A 20812-nucleotide genomic window follows, 5' to 3' on the forward strand; every position below is an offset into this window, starting at 1 on the left:
CATCGGGCTCTCTGCTCAGCATGGAGCCTGCTTCCCCCTCTCTCTCTTCCTACCTGTGATCTCTCTCTCTGTCAAATAAATTAAAAAAAAAAGATTTTATTTATTTGACAGAGAGAAATCACAAGTAAGCAGAGAGGCAGGGAGAGAGAGAGGAGGAAGCAGGCCTCCCTGCTGAGCAGAGAGCCCGATGTGGGGGCTCAAACCCAGGACCTGGGATCATGACCTGAGCCAAAGGCAGCGGCTTAACCCACTGAGCCACCCGGGTGCCCCTAGAGGACTGATTCTTGATCTCAGGCTCCTGAGTTTGAGCTCCGTGTCGGGCATAGAGCTTGCTTCCAAAAAGAAAGAAAATATATACAGAATTGAAATAATGCACACGTCTACATCTACCAAGAGAAACAGATGCATCTAGCCCCACAAATCTTGTACAAAAATGTCCTAGCAGCTCTATTCACAATGGCTCCAAGGTGGAAACAACACAAATCTGTTCCTGTGTGTCTCCCAGCTGGAGAACGGCTCAGCGGGAGGGTGGGTGTATTTATGCAATGGGACACTGCTCATAAGTAAAAACCAAAAAATTGCTGATAAATGCAAAAATGTGAAAGAATCTTGAAACGTGTCAAGCAAGAGAAACTAGACAAAAAAGAGTACATAGACTGTGAGTCCATTTATGTGAAGTTCAAGAACAGACACACCTGATCTGTGCTCATAGAAATCAGGATCATGATTGCCTCTAGGGCCCGGGTAGAGGGTCAAGAGTGAGCTTTCTGAGGTGATAAAAATGTTCTTCACCTTAATTTGGGTGATGGTTACATGGACGGAATACATTACTCAAAATTGAGATGAAAGTTTAAGAACTGTGTATTTTGGTGTAATAAATTATGCATCAGTAAAGTCCTTAAAAGAATTACACAACAATAGCATATAATTCTGGGGGGGGGGGAGCGGCGGTGGTAAACAATTAAATTACCCCTGCGTTTTTCACCAGGAGGGCAAACATATTGCACACAATTAGGCCTCCTAAATCAAGGACGCATGTTGTATTTTTTTTTAAAAGATATTATTTACTTATTTGACAGACAGAGATCACAAGTAGGCAGAGAGGCAGGCAGAGAGAGAGAAAGGGAAGCAGGACCCTGGGATCATGACCTGAGCCGAAGGCAGAGGTTTTAACCCACTGAGCCACCCAGTATCCCCGGATGTTGTAATTTTTATTTTATTTTAATCAATTGATTGAAGAATGGGGTCAGGACCCGTGGGCAAAAAGAGCTGCTGCTGCATGTTGTAATTTTTAGAGTAGCCACTAAAAGAGGAGAAAAAGTGGGTAACCCTCCAATTAACAGATGCAGGTAAACATAATCAGCACCAAAGAAGGCGAGAAGCCCGAGAAAAAGGACTCAGGAGGGACAAAAGCAGGGTCCCTGGGTGCCACACCGACGCAGGGGACAGCGCCTGCGCACGCGCGCTGGGAGACCCTCCTGGGCGGGGGGCGCGTCCCCGGCGGGGCGGGGGTGCGGTGACTTGGCTCGGGCGCTTGCGGGTCCTTGTCCCCGCCCCTGCTCGTTTTTTCTGAGGTCTCTGGAAGGCTGCCTCCGTTTCCCTTCTAGCCTGTCCTCTTCAGTGCTTTTCTCTCTGATTCACTCAGTAGAATGCGCTCTCCTGCCTCAGGTTTCTGGACTTTGGTGAACTTCACCCAGGCGTATAGTGTTGCCTGGAGTCCCTTCCTATTCCCTTCACTTGCTGATGCCAAACACTGTCCTGAAGCCCGCATTTGCAGGGAGGAAAAAGAGGACTGTCGCACTTAAGAAAGAAAAAAGGACATACCTCTAGCAGAGGATGGTTTCGATCCATCGACCTCTGGGTTATGGGCCCAGCACGCTTCCGCTGCGCCACTCTGCTACCCAGGGGCCAGCTTTCTCCGGGTTCCAGAAGAAAGCTCCCAGATGCCTTCTATAAATCGCGCCACCTAGTGTGCGGTTAAAAAAAAAAATTGTCGCTACCTCTAAATCCGTTTTCATTGGCTAATTTCTGACACAGCAGGCGTTTTTTATTGGCTCGCAGGCTGGTCGGCCAAAGTAAACCAATGGGCATTAGCGGCGCGTAGGGCGGGAGCCAATCACGCCAAAGTTTGTTGGGACGCGCCGGCAAGCCGCGTTTGCGGCTTCTGCTCCTCTGAGGAGAGGGGCGGTTGGTGTGGCCTCCATTGTTCGGGTTGTAGGGCGCCATGAGGTAAAGGCACCGGGGGGTTCTGGGCAGGGCTAGCGTACTCGCCCGAAAGCTTCGGGGAGGTGGGCGGACGGGAGGTGGGCCGATGGGAGTCGGAGTCCCCGGAGGGGCCGCGTGTCCGGGGGCTGCCGGAGGGCAGCGGGCAGGGGCGAGGGCGGCGGGCGAGGGCCGCGGCGGGCCCGGCGGACGCGGAATGGCGGTTCCGGGGGCCACGGGGGTTACCCGTGTGGCCGCCCCCTGGGCGGCCGCTCTGGTCTCCGAGGCGGGGCACCGGGAACGCGGAGGGCGGCCGCGGGCGCGGGGCCCCTGCGGCGGAGCCCACGCCAGCGCGAATGTCTTGCCTTTCCAGGGGTGACAGAGGCCGTGGGCGCGGCGGGCGCTTTGGTTCCCGAGGAGGCCCCGGAGGAGGGTGAGTGCCGGGGGTCGGCGCCCCTGCCGGGTCAGCGTCGGTCCGCCGTCCACACGGTCGGCGCTGGGAGATCCTGGCCCCACGGAATCGTCTCCCCGCCCGCGCCCCTGCCGAGCGACCTCGGTACGCGAGGCCGTTTGGCTTTTCTGAGGAGTAACCGGCGTCGTTTCCCCTGTGTAGGTTCAGGCCCTTCGTGCCGCACATCCCGTTCGACTTCTACCTGGTGAGTACGGCGGGGGCGCTTCCCGGGCGCCGCGGCTCCGCGCTAGCGGGGTGCGAGGGGCGCCGCCTCCGGAGAAGGTCGGCGATCCCAGGACCGGAACCTTCGTTCCGAGCGACTAACTGGGTCCCCGCCGAGTCCGCTGGTCCCTCCCGCAGGCATCCCGGGTTGAGCGTCTGAGGAGCAGAAGCAGGTGCAAGGCGCTCTGCTGTCCGGGGCTCCCGCCGTGGCCGCGGGGAGCCGGAGCGTTCCCGCCGGACTCGCGGTCAGTTTCGTGGTTTCTTTCCGGCTAGTGCGAGATGGCCTTCCCGCGGGTCAAGCCGGCGCCGGATGAGACGTCCTTCAGTGAGGCCTTGCTGAAGAGGAACCAGGACCTCGCCCCCAACTCTGCGGAGCAGGTGCGCTCTGCCGCCCGAGAGGGGCCGGGCTTCTGCTGCGGCCCCGGTTCCGCGAGTCTGAAACTCCTCCCAGGGGTGAATGTGCCCTGGTCTCTCCGAGGGAGGGTGCCGGTGGGCTCTGTCCACAGGTTATGGGTGCGGTTATGTCTCTACTGGGGGACCTGTCTTTGGGTCAGAAAGTTCCTCTCTTCTGGCATATTCAAGGCCAGAAGGTCAGAGTGTCTGCAGAGCGCTGTGTCGTCGGGACTCAGCTTGTGTGGAAAGGGTTAGGGGAAAATACTCAAACTCTGAGAAGTGGCTTACAATTTTTCACTGTAGGGTATTTTTGTTTCCTGCTGTCTTTCAGGCCTCTATCCTTTCTCTAGTGACGAAAATAAACAATGTGATTGACAATTTGATTGTGGCTCCAGGGACATTTGAAGTGGTGAGTTTTTAATGATTTAGTCATAGGAACGGGCAGTCTTGGTAGTGTGGGTAGCGTTTCCTTGGCGCCCATATCTTAATTCTTCAGTTACTTGTTCTCCAAGCCAAGCCTAAAATGGAAAGGAAAGTACAGTGGAATTCCTTTGTAGTGATGATGTTGTGGGGACAAGACTTGTGTCAGCGCTCTCAGCTAGCCATAATGTATTAGTTTTTTCATGTGGTTGTTTTGGGATATGATTTGATTTCTGCTACTTCTAAGTTTGGCTAATAATTGTAATTGACTTCTGAGAGGAAATAGTTTTTTTTTTTTTTTTTTTTAAGTTTTATTATTTGAAAGAGGGAGCGTGCACATCAGCATGAGTGTGGGGGAAGGGCAGAGGGACAAGCAGAATCCCTGCTGAGTGGGGGGGTCCAATGCACACAGATCCCCAGGACCCTGAGACCACCACCTCAGCCAAAGGCTGACATACTTAACCAGTAGCCACCCAGGCACACCTAGACAGTCTTTTTCACTTCTACATTTTTTTCCTCCCTGAAATCCTTTTTCCAACAGCAAATTGAAGAAGTCCGACAGGTGGGATCATATAAAAAGGGGACAATGACTACAGGACACAACGTGGCTGACCTGGTGGTAATCCTAAAGATTCTGCCAACATGTGAGTGCACTTCTTTCTGGCCACAGGAGCAGAAAGTTGAGTTTGAGGCATGGGGATCTTTAAAGCCCAAATTGCTTTTCTTTTCTTTTTTTTTTTTTTTTTTTGTTAAGGTTTTGTTTATGAGAGAGAGAAAACATGAGCCATGGTGGCAGGGGGCGAGGGGATTGGCAGGGAGAAGCAGATTCCCCACTGAGCAGGAGTCTGACCCAGAGCTTGATCCCAGGACCCATGAGATCATGACCTGAGCTGAAGGCAGCCACTTAACCAACTGAGCCACCCAGGAGCCCCTAAAGCCCAAATTTCTTGTGAGGAAGATTATTTGGAAGACAAATGGGAAATTTATTTTTTTTTAACGTGCATGGAGGTAATAAGGGACAAAGTCTGGACGATGTGTCTGAAAAAATGTATGTCTAGTTCCTAAAGGGCAGTGTTTCTCATTTGGTGATTTTTTTTTTTTTTTAAAGATTTTATTTATTTATTTGTCAGAGAGAGAGGGAGAAAGAGTGAGCACAGGCAGACAGAATGGTAGGCAGAGGCAGAGGGAGAAGCAGGCTCTCTGATGAGCAAGGAGCCCGATGCGGAACTCGATCCCAGGACGCTGGGATCATGACCTGAGCCGAAGGCAGCTGCTTAACCAACTGAGCCACCCAGGCGTCCCTCATTTGGTGATTTTTGTCCCCCATGAGATATTTGGCTGTGTCTAGAGACAGTTTGGGCTCTGGCATCCAAGGAGTAGAGATCAATGCACAGGACATACTCTGTTCTCCAACTGTCAAAGAATTATCCAGCCCCAAATGGGATTAGTGCCACTGATGAGAAACCCTACTATTCAAAAGATAAAAACAAAAATGGGGTATGGGTATAGGAGGTATCCTGTTCCCTGAGCTTTCCGGTTTCTCTGTTGAGGTGTTAGTTTCCCCTTGTAAAAGTGTTTATTCTTGCTTGCCGTTGCTCCAACCTTGCATGTGGGGCAGAAATCAGAGGGTGGAGTAGTACAGAGCTGTAGAGCCTTTAAATAATTGTTTATGGTCTCTTTTTCTTTCATCTAGTGGAAGCTGTTGCTGCCCTAGGGAACAAAGTTGTGGAAAGTCTAAGAGCACAGGATCCTTCTGAAGGTTTGAGTTTGTTGCTGAACATGTATTTAGTGGTCATAGGAGCCAGGTGTATAATTTCAAGTACACTTTTTAACAAAGTTAGGTCAGGCTAGAAGGAAGAGTGAATGTAGAGTTTTATGTTGGGGAAGTTTTTGACAGTGATCTCCAGTGTTCAGAATCCTGTCGCATCTCCTTTACCTTTACTCTTTTTTAATAGTCAAGGCTATTTTTTATTTTTTTTAAAGATTTTATTTGACAGAGCAAGAGAGGGAGAGAGAGAGAGACCACAAATAGGGGGAAGCACCAGAAGGAGGGGGAGAAGCAGACTTCCCTATATGGGGCTTGATCCCAAGACCCCGATGACGTGGACCCAGGATCCCATGACCTGAGCCAAAGGCAGATGCTCAACCAACTGAGCCACCCAACCGTTTCTATTTTTTTTTTTTTTTTTAAGATTTTATCGACTTAGCATGGGCAGAGCAGAGGAAGAGGGACAAGTAGATTGCATGCTGAGCGCAGAGCCAGATGCAGGCCTCAGTCCCACAACCCTGCCATCATGACCTGAGCTAAAATCAAGAGTCAGATATGTAACCAACTGAGCTACCCAGGCATGCCTACTTTTTACTTTTTTTTTTTTCTAAGAATTTATTTATTTATTTGACACAGAGAGATCACAAGGAGGCAGAGAGAGGCAGGCAGAGAACGGGGGTGGGGGGTGGGGAGCAGGCTCCCTGTTGAGCAGAGAGCCCAATGCAGGGCTTGATCCTAGGACCCTGGGATCATGACCTGAGCTAAAGGCAGAGGCTTAACCCACTGAGCCACCCAGGCACCTCTACTTTTTACTTTTTTAAAGTTTAAGTAATTGCTATATCCAGTGTGGGGCTTGAACTCATACCCTAGAGATCAAGGGTCCCATGCTCTACCCACTGAGCCAGCCAGGAGATCCATGTCCATTACTTTTAAAATTGTATTCTGAATCTTCATTCTGGACTTTTAATATTTTATTAAAGGTTTTACTTATTTATTTGAGAGACACACTACTGGAGGGAGAGGGATAAGCAGACCCTGCACCCAGTGCAGAGCCAACATAGGACTTGATCTCAGGACCCTGACATCAGGACCTGAGCCAAAACCAAGAGTCAGATACCCGGTAGACTGAGTCACCCAGGTGCCCCTGGATTTTGCTATTTTTTAAAAACCTATCTATTCCCCTACTCCCACTGTAGATTTATCTCTGGTCATCTAAAGGAAATGGGAAAGTTACAGCTTTTGATTTTCTTTCAGTTTTGACCATGCTGACCAATGAAACTGGCTTCGAGATTAGTTCTTCTGATGCTACAGTGAAGATTCTCATTACAACGGTGCCGCCCAATCTCCGAAAACTGGACCCAGAACTCCATTGTTAGTTCTTTTTTCTGTTGCTGAGATAGTTGGGAAAACAAAACATGGCATAAGGTTGCTGTTAAGTTTACTTATTAGCTTGTTGCTATTCCAACGTGAAGCCTTCTGCACTTAAGTTGATGCCTAGACTTTGCTGTCTCCCTCTGTAATTTGGAGAGTTTTACCAGCTTGCTAGTGAAATTGTTACATGGGATGGCTAAGAAAGCAACTGGTGGAGGACTTAAGGAGTGAGGAAATATTTATGGGGGGGTTGGCTCTTGGAGAAAGTGGTGGATCTTGCATGCTTTTACATTTGATTTGGAGGAAGAATAGTGATTTTTGGATGAATGATTTGCGGATCCGAGGAACATGGGGTGATTTAAGAAATTAGAAGTTACCCTGTCTTGCAAGTTCTTGGACTGTGGCAGTGTGGTTGAACTGCTTGCTTAATCATGGTAGTATTTCACTGTGGCCTGTTGTGCTTGTCTTCTAGTGGATATCAAGGTGTTGCAGAGTGCCTTAGCAGCCATCAGACATGCCCGTTGGTTTGAGGAAAATGCTTCTCAGTCCACGTGAGTCACTCATTATTTGAGTTAAAATTAATAAGTAATTAATAGTGAGTAACCAGATCCCCATACTTCCTCTGTTAGAACTTTTTAGGCTATAATTTGTCAGGGTTGTTTTTTGGTAGGGTTTTCTTTTGCTTTTTTTTTTTAAACTTCAAGTAAACAAATTTAGATTGAATGTGTAGTTTTGGAAATAAATGTGTAGTTTTAGAAATAAATTCCGCTCTGTACCTTGGGGATGGAAATACATGAGCTTATTACTTTTTTTTTTTTTAAAGATTTTTTTTATTTATTCATTTGACAGAGAGAGAGAGAGAGAGAGAGAGAGAGATCACAAGCAGGCAGAGAGGCAGGCAGAGAGAGGAGGAAGCAGGCTCACTGCTGAGCAGAGAGCCCGATGTGGAGCTCGATCCCAGGACCCTGAGATCATGACCTGAGCTGAAGGCAGAGGCTTAACCCACTGAGCCACACAGGTGCCCCAATGAGCTTATTACTTTTAATCTCTGGGTTCCTCTTACCTTCAGAGTTAAAGTTCTCATCAGACTGTTGAAAGACCTGAGGATTCGTTTTCCTGGCTTTGAGCCCCTCACACCCTGGATCCTTGACCTACTCGTAAGTGAAGAAGGGCATTTGGAAGTTCCTGCTCATCCCTACTTAAAAGTAGTTACTCTGAAACCTATCAGGGTCTGAAATTTGATGAAGCTGAAAATGAATTTCATGGTGGGCAAGTAATCCTGTAAATATACAAGGTTTATTACTTCCTTGGGTTTTTGGGGTATTCAGTTGAATGAGTAATTGGCTACCCTTATGCCTTTTTTGTGATCTCATTTCAGTAACATGATAATGAAAGGAAATTACTGAACAGCCATTTCAGAATTGCTCATGAACATTGGAGCTAGGCCGTAATAACCAATTTTCTCTTGGATGGTTTAAAGTTTGTTTGGCTAGATACAGCAAGTTTATGGCACACCTACCAGACTGTTTGTTTTCCAGGGGCACTATGCCGTGATGAACAATCCCACCAGACAGCCTTTGGCCCTAAACGTGGCATACAGGTAGAATATACTGCTTTGGGTTTGGGGCTGGGTTTAAGTGGTCTCTGTGTTCTCTTAATGTTCTTGTGTGTTTCAGGCGTTGCTTACAGATCCTGGCTGCAGGACTGTTCCTGCCAGGGTCGGTGGGTATCACTGACCCCTGTGAGAGTGGCAACTTCAGAGTACACACAGTCATGACTCTGGAACAACAGGTATTGGGACAGCTCTGATAGGGTCTGTTATGCCCTACTCTTGTCAGAAGGCAAAGGGAATGTGGTCTTTGGGGGGTCAAGATTTAGGGGTTCTCACAGACTTTGGTCTTGAAATTAAGGTTGTCTTTATTTTCATGATAATGTTCATCAGATGAGTACTTTGATTCATCTTGCTAGTTTACCCTCACTTTGCTCTCCTTTAGGACATGGTGTGCTACACAGCTCAGACTCTGGTCAGAATCCTCTCACATGGTGGTTTCCGGAAGATTCTCGGCCAGGAGGGTGATGCCAGCTGTGAGTGCTCACCGTGGGTCCCGGGTTCTTTGTGCCACTCTGTGGTCTGCAAAGAAGCCCTGCACTGCTCCAATGTCCTGCTGTTTCTACTGTGTAGATCATGAGTTGTGTGCTCGACTACTTGGCTTGAAATCACTTTCTCTTTTCTAGATCTTGCTTCTGAAATATCTACCTGGGATGGAGTGATAGTGACACCTTCAGAAAAGGCTTATGAGAAGCCACCAGAGAAGAAGGAAGGGGAGGAAGAGGAGGAGAATACAGAAGAACCACCTCAAGGAGAGGAAGAGGAAAGCATGGAGACTCAGGAGTGACCTTCCTCTCTCTTCATCCCTTTTCTTTTCCAAGGGGAAGACTGCAGCCTAAGCTAACTGCGACTGGGCTTTATATGGTGGCATTTCTGAGGGATAGGGGAGACAGGAAGGAACATAAACTCTATAGAAAGGAGTGTCATTCCACTGGGTTCTGATTGGCTCAGTAGCCAGAAGTCTCCCATTTATGACCTATGCCATCCATCTTTAGTGAAGCAGCCTACCAGCTTTTCTTCCTACTTCAGAGAACCCCAATTCCTGGAAACCTCTCTCAACCAGTACTTTGTTGTTGAAATGTTGTGAGCTGTTAGTGTCTGATTTTTTTTTTTTTCTTTTCTAAGAAAAATGATTAAAGTACTTCCTAGTAGGGCTCTTGGTCTTGTTTTTCATTGGCACCTGAGAACCTTTTTTGCTTTCTGTACTCTTAAGTAAAAGTGATACTTGAGTCTTTTTGTTATAAACACTAGATCATAATTTGAAGCCATATTTGAATCAAAGTACAATGACTTTTGGAACCTTTCCATACACCAGAGTAAACTACAACACTGTTTAAGCATTTATTGAATTAAATGGTTCTAGCAATACTGCTACTATATTCGAGGCAAGTGCAATCAACAAAAGAGGGTACAGACAGGAGTTGTGACCTTGACTTTGCCTGCCCTCTTCTCCAAATCCTCTCTAAACAAAAAAGTCACAAGTAGAGGACATGCAACAGAAGAACAGAACTAGGTCTGAAGGTAGAGGAGTTCTGTCTTGAGTATGTACAGGCCTCAGCTCATTCTTGGAAGCAAGAGTCATAATAAATCCTTTGGGATCATTGGTCCTGCTGTACACAGGTTTCTTTGAGGCCCCACATAAATGCGTAAGACTTAAGTGCTTCAAACAAACTGGGCTGCTATGCTGATGTCCCATGGTCTACAGGGAGTCCTGGAAGAAACAAAGCAGCTGGGGAACAGTACTTGTGCTACTCTGAGGCCATGGGTGGCTCCCATCTTCTGGCCTATTACTTGCTTGGGGAACCAGGAGGGTAAACCCCTGAATCCAGCATTGCCCTCCTGCGGGCTGTTTCCTTGGCCACGCTGTGGTTTAGCCGCCTCAGCCGTTCCTATAAGACAAGATTTGAATCATGGGGCGCCTGGGTGGCTCAGACGTTAAGTGTCTGACTTCAGCTCACGTCATGAATCAGCCCAGGATCCTGGGCTCCTGCCCCACGTCAGGCTCCCTGCTCGTCGGGAAGCCTGCTTCTCCCTCTCCCACTCCCCGCTGCTGGTGTTCCCTCTCTTGCTGTGTTTCTTAAATAAAATCTTTGAAGAACAAGATTTGGAGTCTTAGCTACTCTGTGAAAGGCTCCGGCACTCCCTGTCAACTAGGTGCCGGACGGTACCTTGGCCTTGCTCCATCTCCGCGTCAGTCTCCTACGGAACGTAAGAATGTCCAGGAGAGGAACTGGGTACTGAGAACGAGTTCTATTCTGCCTGACACTAGCTGACAACTCCCTTTGTTTCACTGCCTTGGGGACTGTGGGAGGTCCTTGACGACTTGGAAACAACCACTGCTGGCGGGGAATTCTTTTACCTGCGCGTTCTGTAGAATGTTGTTGACCAAGACCACTCGCCGCCGGGCATTAAGCAGCTTCTTCACGTAGGGGTCGAGGTCCAGGGCCACCTTCTGATCCTCATTGATCCGGCACAGTTCTGGGGGATGGAAGGAAGGAGCAGCGAACACCACATGGTTCCCTTCCTGCTCCTAGGGAGAGCAGGCTGGTAAATGGGATTTAAACACGCCTGCACCCACGTGGGCCGGCCACTAGAACCCCGGAAAGCAGAATCCACCGCAGCCTCGCAAGCGCACGCCCGAAGCCCACCCCGAGCTCGGCTAAACGTGAGGCCCTAGAAGTGCGCTGCAGGGTCGCTGGTCCACGGGGTGCTTACTCACCAGAAGCTAGGTTGTCAATCTGTTCTCGTAGTTCTACCTGGCTCTCTCTGCAAAGAGGTACGGGACCCACACTGTCAGTTACCGGGACTCGAAAAACCCACTCCCTCAGCGACTCCCCAAGTGCGGGCAGACGCCACCACCACCGCCCGGCAGCCCCGCCTTTCCCTCCAGTCCCACGCGAGACTCGCCCCCTTCCTGCACAAGCCCCGCCCCGTCCGATACAGCACTACTCGTCCTCCTCCTCCCCTCCCCCCATGAGGAGAGGCTCGGCCCCGCCCCGCCCCGTCCCTCCCTCTCGGACCTGACGGCGTGGACGTGAGAGTCCAGCTGCTGCACAGCCGGTCGCAGGAACTCGAGGAGCCCCTCGGCGAAGAGGTCGCGGCCTGCGGGACCCGCCACTGGAGTCCCTGCCCCGGACACAGAGGCGGAACTAGCCGCCGCCATTACGAGCATTCCTTCCGCCCGGATCGTGCCGCGCGGGCCGCCGGGAACTGGAGTCGCGCTGACGTGGGCCACCAGGGGGCGCCTGGGAGCTGCGGGCTGGACGCTGCCTGGGGACTTCTGGGAAACCGAGTCTCCGCGACCCGGGCGGCGCGGGCCGGGCCGACGTGCAGTTCCTTGGAGGTCCCGGAGAAGCGGTGTTGGGGGGCGTCTCCAGACCTCGGGGGTGGAAGGAGCCATCTTGGGGGCGGCTGTCTTGGGTGTTCTGCAAAGGTGAAAAAGGGAGTGCTTGTCTCTCTGGTTGCGCTTAGCCTCCCGTGCTACCCAGATTGTATTCATCGTGTGTATAGTCTCCTATTTCCGACTTTGCGAATGTGCTTTTTGATGGCACTGTAGTGTCTACAGAGGAAGCAGGAATAATATTAAGTCTTAAAAGGGAATGAAATCGTTACACATGCCGCCATGTGGATGATCCTTGGAGACTATGCTGAGTGAACTAAGCAGAGCGCGACAAATACTGTCTGGTTATTGCATAAGTGCCCAGAGCAGTGAAATTCATGGAGATCAAATGTGCTTTTGGTTCTTCCTCAGAACAGGGTTGCCAGGGGAGTTACTGCTTAATGGGTAGAGTTTCAGTGCAGGATGATGAAGTTGTTCTAGAGATGAGTAATGATGACACAGTAATGTGAATTTGCTTAATGCCACTGAACTGTACAGTTAAAAATGGTTTAAGTCGTAAATTTTATGTGTATTTTGCCACAGTAAAGCAAAATTTAAACCCTACATGTGTTTCCATATTTTCATTTTTTCTTTCCTTTAAAAAGTTTCCTTAGTTTTGTTGTGATTTTCACGGCTTTCCTGAGTTTACCGTCTTGTTGAATTCTCAACCCAAGGCACAGTGTCTTAAGCTCTGGGGTGTTCCAGTGGCTCACAGTCTTGTGGCCATGGGGTAAGGTGTGTGTGGAAATGCTTCTGGAGGGCAAAGGGGTCCCCAGAGATAAGTGGCACCAGACTGTTGAGCCTTGAGCTTCATCCTCAGGAATGAAAGGGGAGAGGTGTTTAAATCACTGTGGGAGGGCGCCTGGGTGGCTCAGTTGGTCAAGTGACTGCCTTCAGCTCTGGTCATGATCCTGGGGTCCTGGGATCAAGTAGCTCATGGGGAAGGGGGTCCCTGCTCACCGGGGAGCCTGCTTCTCTCTCTCCCTCTGCCTCTCCCCCTGCTTGTACTCTCCCTTTCATGCTCTCTGTCAAATAAATAAATTAAAAAAATTTTTTTAAAAGATTTTATTTATTTGACAGAGATCACAAGTAGGCAGACAGGCAGGCATAGAGAGGAGGAAGCAGGCTCCCCGCTGAGAAGAAAGCCCGATGCGGGGCTCTATCCCAGGACCCTGAGATCATGACCCAAGCCGAAGGCAGAGGCTTTAACCCACTGAGCCACCCAGGCGCCCCAAGACCTGGGCCTTATTCTTAACGTAATCGCAGTTCCAACCTCCCCCAGAAACGGAGTCTTAACTGGTGAGTCAGGAATTGTCTAGTCAGCACCAGTAAGGCAATCTATCACAAGGGCCCTCTCCATCCCCCCACACCCCCAGAGGAAGGTGAGGTCAGCTGCAGGCCAAGACCCGTCTGCCTCCCCTGCCCCCTCAAGGGAAGGTGACCTCGCCCAGAGCAGTCCTTTCTTTTACCAAGAACTTTTTGCCTCACCCTCCTTCCTCCAAACCCTTCCCCGCCGACGGCTGCTCAGAGCTCCCCTCTCCTTGCTCGGCGGTGTGGTTCTTGGTTCATGAATTGCTTAATAAAACCAATCAGATCTCCATATTTACTCAGCTGAATTTTGTTTTTTAACAGGTTTTACAGAAACTCTGAAATCCGGTAACAGCGTGAAGGTCAGTGCTGGCTAAATTACTGATTCTTTAAATGTTTATCAAATTCCAGGTATCCTGGCACCAGGTGTTTGGGGAAGAAAAGCCCTCCCGCTTGCGCTCTGTAACACAGCAGTGGCCCTCCTGTTCTGGACTGTTCTACAGAGGCTGCAGGAGGTCGTAAGAACGGCCCCATTCTCCGGGGCACTGGGGTGGCTCAGTTAGCATCTGCCTTCCTCTGTCTTGGGCTCAGATCAGGATCCTGGGGTCCTGGGACCCGAGGATCTGTCTGGTTCCCTGCTCAGCGGGAAGTCCTCTTCTCTCTCTTTCTCCCTCTACCCCTCCCCCCTGCTCATGCTCTCCCTGCCTCTCTCTCTTTCTCTCTCTCTCAAATCTCTCTCAAGTAAACACATTAAAAAAAAAAAAAACCAACTCTGCCCTCTATCCTGGGTCCCCTGAGCGGTGCTGAGGTGAACCCACCCCCCTCTTGCTGGTCCTAAGGAGGCGCCACAGGGAGTTGTCCTGGCTCAGGTGGCACAGCCCCACCGTGCCCTTTGACCTGCAGACTCGGTGTGCCCCCCCCCAACCCAATGGGGAGCCTGGGTGGGGCAGGGGGCTATCAAGGTTCTCAGAGGCCCTGCTATACCTGGGAAGGGGGGCCTGAGAGTCTGGTCCAGGTAAGAACAGGGATTCACTCATCCCGCACCCCCCACCTTTCTGGAAGGTCAGAAGTTGGTTTAGGGAGCCCAGCAACACTTTAGTGGTGGAGCCAAAGGCAGCAGCCCTGGGCTGGGTGTGGAAGGGGCTAGAGCGGGCAGTGAAGCCTGGGATTCCAGCTTTTCCCCTGAAACTGGTGCTTCTAGAGAGTTCCTGTCCCCGCATGTCCCACGGATGGGTTTCCTGGTCAGACCTCGATCTGGTTTAGACTCCAGGACTCCATTTATCACAAAGGAACCAGAAGCTGAGGGTGGTCCTGGCCTTGGCAGCTCTACAGAGCATGAGAAGGCCGCAGAGGCCTGTCCTTTTATCTTTCTAGTTTTGCCCCATCTCTTCTCCCTTCTCAGGTTGCTACCTGGCTTTTCCCAGAAATGAAATTCCTTTAGAGGAGGTACTTACAGTTTGTTAAAGAGCAAAAATTCAACTGAGTAAATCTGGAGATCTGATTGGCTTTATTAAGCAATTCATGAACCAAGAACCATATCGCCTGTAAGGGCCTACTTAGCCAGAGTGCGCCATTTTGTTGTTTATGCAATAAACTTAGATTGAGGGGCGCCTGGGTGGCTCAGTGGGTTAAGCCTCTGCCTTCGGCTCAGGTCACGATCCCAGGGTCCTGGGATCGAGCCCCACATCGGGCTCTCTGCTCGGCAGGGTGCCTGCTTCCTCCTATCTCTCTGCCTGCTTCTCTGCCTACTTGTGATCTCTGTCTGTCAAATAAATAAATAAAATCTTTAAAAAAAAATAAAATAAACTTAGATTGACCCTGCCCCCTCCCCCAGAGGAACTTACTTAGAAACAAGTCTGGGAAACCAGTAAAATATGACTGACCAGCCCCTGATAACAGAGGCCATATACCAGGACGCGTCAGGTCAGCGGGAGGTAACAGAGCCCAGAATACAAAAATGAGTTAAGCCAGGTGGAGACATCCAATCAGGAAAGCACCTCCCTAACCACCCAAGAATGTGGGCCCTGCCTTTCGGGCGCCTTTTGGGCACCAATTCTGACCAGAGTGGTAGGCTAGTTCAAATAGCTACTGTGGGGGGAATTGTAATTCAGCCGCCTGTGTGTGGCCAGGCTCGACCACATGGCCTTCGCTCTATAAAAGTTAGTCTGTGAGGCTGGGAGGGGTCGCCTCTTTGCAAGAGACGGCCCTGGCCGGTCAGTTTGATTCTCGATGCTTGGCGCGAAATAAAGCTTTGCTTGACCTTCGCTTTGTATCAGTCTCGTCCTTTGACCATGGACCCAACACCGCGGAGCAAGGAGAGGGGAGCTCTGAGCAGCCGTCGGCGGGGAAGGGTTTGGAGGAAGGAGGGTGAGGCAAAAAGTTCTTGGTAAAAGAAAGGACTGCTCTGGGCGAGGTCACCTTCCCTTGAGGGGGCAGGGGAGGCAGACGGGTCTTGGCCTGCAGCTGACCTCACCTTCCTCTGGGGGTGTGGGGGGATGGAGAGGGCCCTTGTGATAGATTGCCTTACTGGTGCTGACTAGACAATTCCTGACTCACCAGTTAAGACTCCGTTTCTGGGGGAGGTTGGAACTGCGATTACGTTAAGAATAAGGCCCTGGTTTGGTGACTTGGCCCAAGTGCCTCTGTTTGGGCATTAAACAGGTTTAAGCAGAATTTAACAGGTTAAAGTGCAAAGGATAAAGCTTTAGGCATTTTGGAAGAGCTCATTTTGATGTGGTTTTGGAATATAGGTGAGGTTCAGTGGGGTGAGGTCCGGAGCCAATGACCAAGAAAGAATTCTTGAGACATTTTTGGTGCAAAATGGTGGTTTATTAAAACACGGGGACAGGACCCCAGCGGCAGAAAGAGCCTCTGCCCCGGGGCTGTGAGGGGGTGCTGATTATATACTGGGGTCAGGGGGAGGTAAGAAGAAAAGGGAGGTTTTGAGAACGAACTTCCGTACATTAAAGAAGACTCACAGGATACCGGAGGCCTTGCTATCATCAAGTTCAGGTCATTTCCCCTCTTGTAAGGCACTGACAAGACAGTTGGGAGCTTCCTGGACTAACGTTACATTCCTCTTACCACACATCCTTATCAATGGACTGTGGGTTTAAAAGATACTCAATTTGGGTGCCTGGGTGGCTCAGTGGGTTAAGCCTCTGCCTTCGGCTCAGGTCATGATCCCGGGGTCCTGGGATCAAGCCCTGTATCGGGCTCTCTGCTCGGCGGGGAGCCTGCTTCCTCCTCTCTCTCTGCCTGCCTCTCTGCCTACTTGTGATCTCTGTCAAATAAATAAATAAAATCTTAAAAAAAAAAAAGATACTCAATTTGATTTACATTTCCTTCTGCCTCAGTGTCCCTCAATTTTATGGAGGGGAGGGTGATGTTAGGGCTTCAGGAAACTGAGTTATGAGTCTCTGGAAGTTAGGCTACTGGTAAGAAAGCTTCTTCCTTTCTGAGGGAGGCTCAGGTCTTGTAGGATTGTGATCTCTACAAGGTAACTATCTGTTTTTCCTTTAGGGCAGCCAGGAGTGCCTGAGGAAGGTCACACAAGTCACGTGGTGGGGAGGTTCCGCAGGTGTCAGCTTCAGCTTTGTCCGCTGCCTTTTGTCCCATCCTGTTTCACCCAAGACTTCCAGATTCCAATTCCACCTCCCATCACTGTGTCTTTTGGGTTCTGAGAATTCAACTCCATTTAGCACCACCTCCCCGGAGACAGCGTCAGATCCCACAGATGACGCGTTCAGTCCCACAGGACCACCTCCCCACCTTCAGACACCAGCTGCAAGCCCAGCTTGTCCCCTGTGCCTCTGGCTGACCGGGTGCAGACTGGAGGGTCCCACCACCCCCTCCGTGGGTGCAGGTCATTGGCTACAGCGACTCTCGGATGGCAGAGAAGCATTTTCCTTACTAGGATGCTGGTTTATTGGGAAAGGACAGAGCTCAGGAGCAGCAGGTGGGAGAGACGCAGAGGGCAGGTACCTGTGGGAAGGAGCAGAGAGCATCCGGCGCTCACCAACCCTGAGGCTCCCTGAACCCCGTCCTTCATTACCCAGACGTGATGGCTTCCTTGGCCACTGGGGATGGGACCTCCAGCCCCTCTCTCCTGGAGGCTGGGGTGTGGATGGGACGAGGGGACTGGAGGTCCCAACACAGGGCTGGTTCCCTGGCGATCAGCCTCCCACTTTAGGCTACCTTGGGGCTTTTAACAGAACAATAGGCCCTTTATTGCTCTCATCACAAGAATTTTCCGGGTTTTAGGAGTTCTGTGCCAGGAGAAGACCAGATACATCTTCCTCTCCCCCATCCATTCCTTCCTTCCCTCTTTTCTCTTTCTTGATTTTATTTATTTCAGAGAGCGTGGGGCAAAGGGAGAGGAGGAGGAAGAAGCAGGCTCCCCGCAGAGCAGGGCCCGACGGGATCACAACCCGAGCCGAAGGCAGGTGCCCAACCAGCTAAGCTATTCAGGCGCCCTAAATACATATTTCTTATTATAAACCCCAAGATCACACCATAGATATGTTTAAATCTTAAGCCAATAGTCACCTTACACTAAAGGGTAAAGAAATCTAATAAATGAAGCTAAATAGAGAACCAAATGAATCTTCTCAAACAGGTTTCCTGGGGCCTTATGTACCCCAGGTCTGCTGGCCTGCCTGCCCTGCACAGTAAGAGGACCGCGACTGAGGACGGCTGTCACCATCACCGGCCCCAGAGCTGTCCTCGCCTCCCTCTCCACCCGGAAGCGTCCCCCTCTCCTGCTGTCCTTTACCCCTGGGCCATGTGCTCAGTCAGGGTCCTCCCTAGTCAGCCCATGGTGCAGCAGGTGGAAAGCCCACCCAGGCAGGAGTAAAGGGTAGCCAGCTGGCACCTGAACATCTCTCCTACTGTCATGACCACGTAAAAATGGGAGGTAGAACATCAGGATCCTGGAGGTGTGGAGATTCCTATTAAGAGGCTGGAGATGGGAACACCTGGGGGGCTCAGTCACCGGCTGTCTTCCTTCCGCTCAGGTTATGATCCTGGTGTCATGGGATCGAGCCACACATCGGGCTCCCTGCTTGGCGGGGAGCTGGCTTCTCCCTCTCCAGCTCCCCCATGCTCTCGTGTTTCCTCTCGATATCTCTCTCTGTCATAAATAAAAATGAAATCTTAAAAAAAAAAAAAAAAAAAAAAAGAGGCTGGAGATGGTGCTGGAGAAGGTCCTGGGTCAGAAATCAGACGATACGCCCCCATTGTGGCAAGTTTGTATGTGTTTGTGGGGAGGGAGTGAATCATTAAGAGGCCCCCAGAGCCCAGGGAAACAGAGGCTGGGGGTGGGGGTCCTTGCTCTTCCCACATTGCCTGGGGGATCGGCGGGAAAGGTCCTGGGTCTTCAGAGGGATGGATGGGGCCACCCACGGGAAAAGGAGAGGGGATCCAGAAGCCAGGCCAGGCTCTCGTCCCAGGTCCCAGCCTCTCAGGCCCCACTTACAGGGCTGGTCTGGGCATAGCCCTGCTGCTGGAGCTGCAGGGGGAGGTCCCCGGAAGCTCGTCACAGGGGAGGAAAGGTCTGGCACCTTCTCCTTGGGGAGAAGGAGGCTATGGTGGAGGCTGGACTGGATGGTTCCAGATCAGCTGTCATGGGGGCGTCCCAGGGACAGGGAGCTACACATGCCGGGCTGCCTCTGGCAGCTCATTGAGGCCACCCCGTCTGCCTTCTCATGTCTGACAGACACCCAGATGGCCGTGTGGAAACCGCTGAGGGTGTGGCCTTCTCTGCAGCCACCCTGCGCTGGCCCAGGTTCAGGCCTCCTCCGGCAATCCGACTCCCGCCAGCCCATCCGCGCCTCCCACGGGCTCCCTTGAAAATCCGCGTGACTCCCCACCCCCTGAAGCATGAAGCCCAGGCTCTCTGGCGACAGGCTCTGGGCTACCTGATCTTGTCAGTCGTGTCTCCTGACTTGGAGGCCCATGGAACACGCACTCCCCAGCATGCAGCACAGTTAGGCCTCTGTACCTTTGTGTTGTTGTTCTCTGTACTTGGGAGATTCTTCCCCTTTCTGCGTCAAACTTCCCCTTGACTTTTCTTTTTTTAAGTAGGCTCCAGTGTGGAGCCCAAGTGGGGCTTGAACTCATGACCCCGATCAAGGCCTGAACTGAGATCAAAAGTCAGCAGCTTGGGATGCCTGGGAGGCTCAGTTGGTTAGGTGTCTGCGTTGGGCTCGGGTCATGATCTCAGGATCCTGGGATTGAGCCCCTCATCAGGCTCCCTGCTCAGTTGGAAGCCTGCTTCTCCCCTGCCTCTGCCTACGACTTCCTCAACTGGTGCCATCAAATAAAGAAAATCTTAAAAAAAAAAAAAGATGCTTAACTCACTGAACCACCCAGGCACCCCAAACTGTCCCTTGACTTTCAAGTTCTAGCTCACCAATCTCTTCTCCGCAGTGCCAAGAGCTCCTTTTAAATTTTTTTTTTTTTTTTTTTTTTTACCCAGGTCATGATCCCAGTGTCCTGGGATCAAGTCTCATCATATTGGGCTCTAGTCCTGCATTGGGATTACTGTTCAGCAGGGAATCTGCTTCTCCCTCTCCTCCTGCACACCCCCACCCTGCTTGTGTGCTTTCTCTCTCCCTCATGCTCTCTCTCAAATAAAATCTTTAAAAAAATTTTTTTTTTAAAGATTTTATTTATTTGACAGAGAGAGATCACAGGTAGGCAAGGAGGCAGGCAGAGAGAGAGAAGAGGAAGCAGGCTCCCCGCTGAGCAAAGAGCCCGATGTGGGGCTCGATCCCAGGACCCCGAGATCATGACCTGAGCCGAAGGCAGAGGCTTCAACCCACTGAGCCACCCAGGTGCCCCTCTTTAAAAAATTTTTGTTTAGGGGCGCCTGGGTGGCTCAGTGGGTTAAGCCGCTGCCTTCGGCTCAGGTCATGATCTCGGAGTCCTGGGATCGAGTCCCGCATTGGGCTCTCTGCTCAGCGGGGAGCCTGCTTCCTCCTGTCTCTCTGCCTGCCTCTCTGCCTGCTTGTGATCTCTCTCTGTCAAATAAATAAATAAAATCTTTAAAAAAAAATTTTTTTTGTTTAAAAAATTTCTAGGATTGCCTGGGTGGCTCAATGGTTTGAGCCTCTGCCTTCCGCTCAGGTCATATCTCAGGGTCCTGGGCTTGAGCCCACATCCGGCTCTCTGCTCAGTGGGGAGCCGGCTTCCTGAACCTCTATCTGCCTGCCTCTCTCCCTACTTGTGATCTGTCAAATGAATAAATAAAAAACCTTAAAAAAAAATAATTTCTACACCCAAAGTGGAGCTTGAACTCACAACCCTGAGATCAAGAGTCACAAGCTCTACTGAGCCAGCCGGGGCCCTAAGGCTCCTAACAAACCGCACCTTGTCAGTGTCTGCATGGCAGGCCCTCGGCAGATGGTGGTTGAGTGAAAGGCTGACCTGGGAACAGGGGTCAACCTCCATGCCCCTCTCTCCTCTGGACACTCAGCTGGGAGTGAAGGTGGAAGAATCGGGCATAGGACAGGCATAGGGCTCAGGAGATGCTGAGAATGGCCGTGAGCAGCACGAGGGCCTGGAGGGCCTGAGGTTGGTTTGGAGCTCCTTGTGCCCAATACTGGGAACGAACTTTTTCAGGAGGCAGGGTGCATATACTGGAGCTCCCCTCCCCTGCCCCGCCCACCTCAGGGTTCACGCAGATGC

General features: G+C 50.9%; 2 protein-coding genes and 1 non-coding gene across 4 annotated transcripts; 1 reads left to right on the forward strand and 2 right to left on the reverse strand.

Moving 5' to 3' along the window:
- Positions 1-1827: 1827 nt before the first annotated feature.
- TRNAM-CAU (transfer RNA methionine (anticodon CAU)) lies at positions 1828-1899 on the reverse strand. Its single transcript has one exon. It is a non-coding gene; the product is annotated as a tRNA-Met (tRNA).
- A 218-nt stretch (positions 1900-2117) lies between these two features.
- Positions 2118-9589, forward strand: ILF2 (interleukin enhancer binding factor 2). The gene is made up of 14 exons (XM_047704641.1): positions 2118-2229; positions 2576-2635; positions 2816-2858; positions 3149-3253; positions 3600-3677; positions 4230-4332; positions 5382-5447; positions 6711-6827; positions 7300-7378; positions 7897-7984; positions 8366-8427; positions 8504-8618; positions 8822-8912; positions 9063-9589. Exons 1-14 carry the CDS (start codon positions 2225-2227, stop codon positions 9221-9223), a joined length of 1173 nt encoding a protein of 390 aa, XP_047560597.1. The 5' UTR covers positions 2118-2224; the 3' UTR covers positions 9224-9589.
- Positions 9590-9763: 174 nt separating this feature from the next.
- SNAPIN (SNAP associated protein) lies at positions 9764-11904 on the reverse strand. 2 transcript variants are annotated; one of them, XM_047704642.1, is made up of 4 exons: positions 11457-11644; positions 11156-11202; positions 10796-10914; positions 9764-10325 (listed from the first exon to the last, which is right to left on the reverse strand). In XM_047704642.1, exons 1-4 carry the CDS (start codon positions 11606-11608, stop codon positions 10224-10226), a joined length of 420 nt encoding a protein of 139 aa, XP_047560598.1. In that variant the 5' UTR covers positions 11609-11644; the 3' UTR covers positions 9764-10223. The 2 variants fall into 2 exon arrangements, with proteins under 2 accessions (XP_047560598.1, XP_047560599.1); XM_047704643.1 differs by lacking the exon at positions 9764-10325 and having other exon boundaries at positions 10827-10966; positions 11457-11904.
- Positions 11905-20812: the final 8908 nt, after the last annotated feature.

Source organism: Lutra lutra, chromosome 15 (assembly GCF_902655055.1).
Source record: "Lutra lutra chromosome 15, mLutLut1.2, whole genome shotgun sequence".
Lineage (NCBI taxonomy): Eukaryota > Metazoa > Chordata > Mammalia > Carnivora > Mustelidae > Lutra > Lutra lutra.

Bases quoted from the DNA above. Each gene is read 5' to 3' on its own strand.
- ILF2 (XM_047704641.1), top strand. The intron at 2,859-3,148 runs GTGAGTACGGCG...CTTTCCGGCTAG, and splicing joins TCCCGTTCGACTTCTACCTG to TGCGAGATGGCCTTCCCGCG. The intron at 8,913-9,062 runs GTGAGTGCTCAC...TCTCTTTTCTAG, and splicing joins CCAGGAGGGTGATGCCAGCT to ATCTTGCTTCTGAAATATCT.
- SNAPIN (XM_047704643.1), bottom strand. From the start codon at position 11,836: ATGGCTCCTTCCACCCCCGAGGTCTGGAGACGCCCCCCAACACCGCTT. The intron at 11,203-11,456 runs GTCCGAGAGGGA...ACCTCTTTGCAG, and splicing joins TCTCACGTCCACGCCGTCAG to AGAGAGCCAGGTAGAACTAC. The intron at 10,967-11,155 runs GTGAGTAAGCAC...TGCTCTCCCTAG, and splicing joins GATTGACAACCTAGCTTCTG to GAGCAGGAAGGGAACCATGT.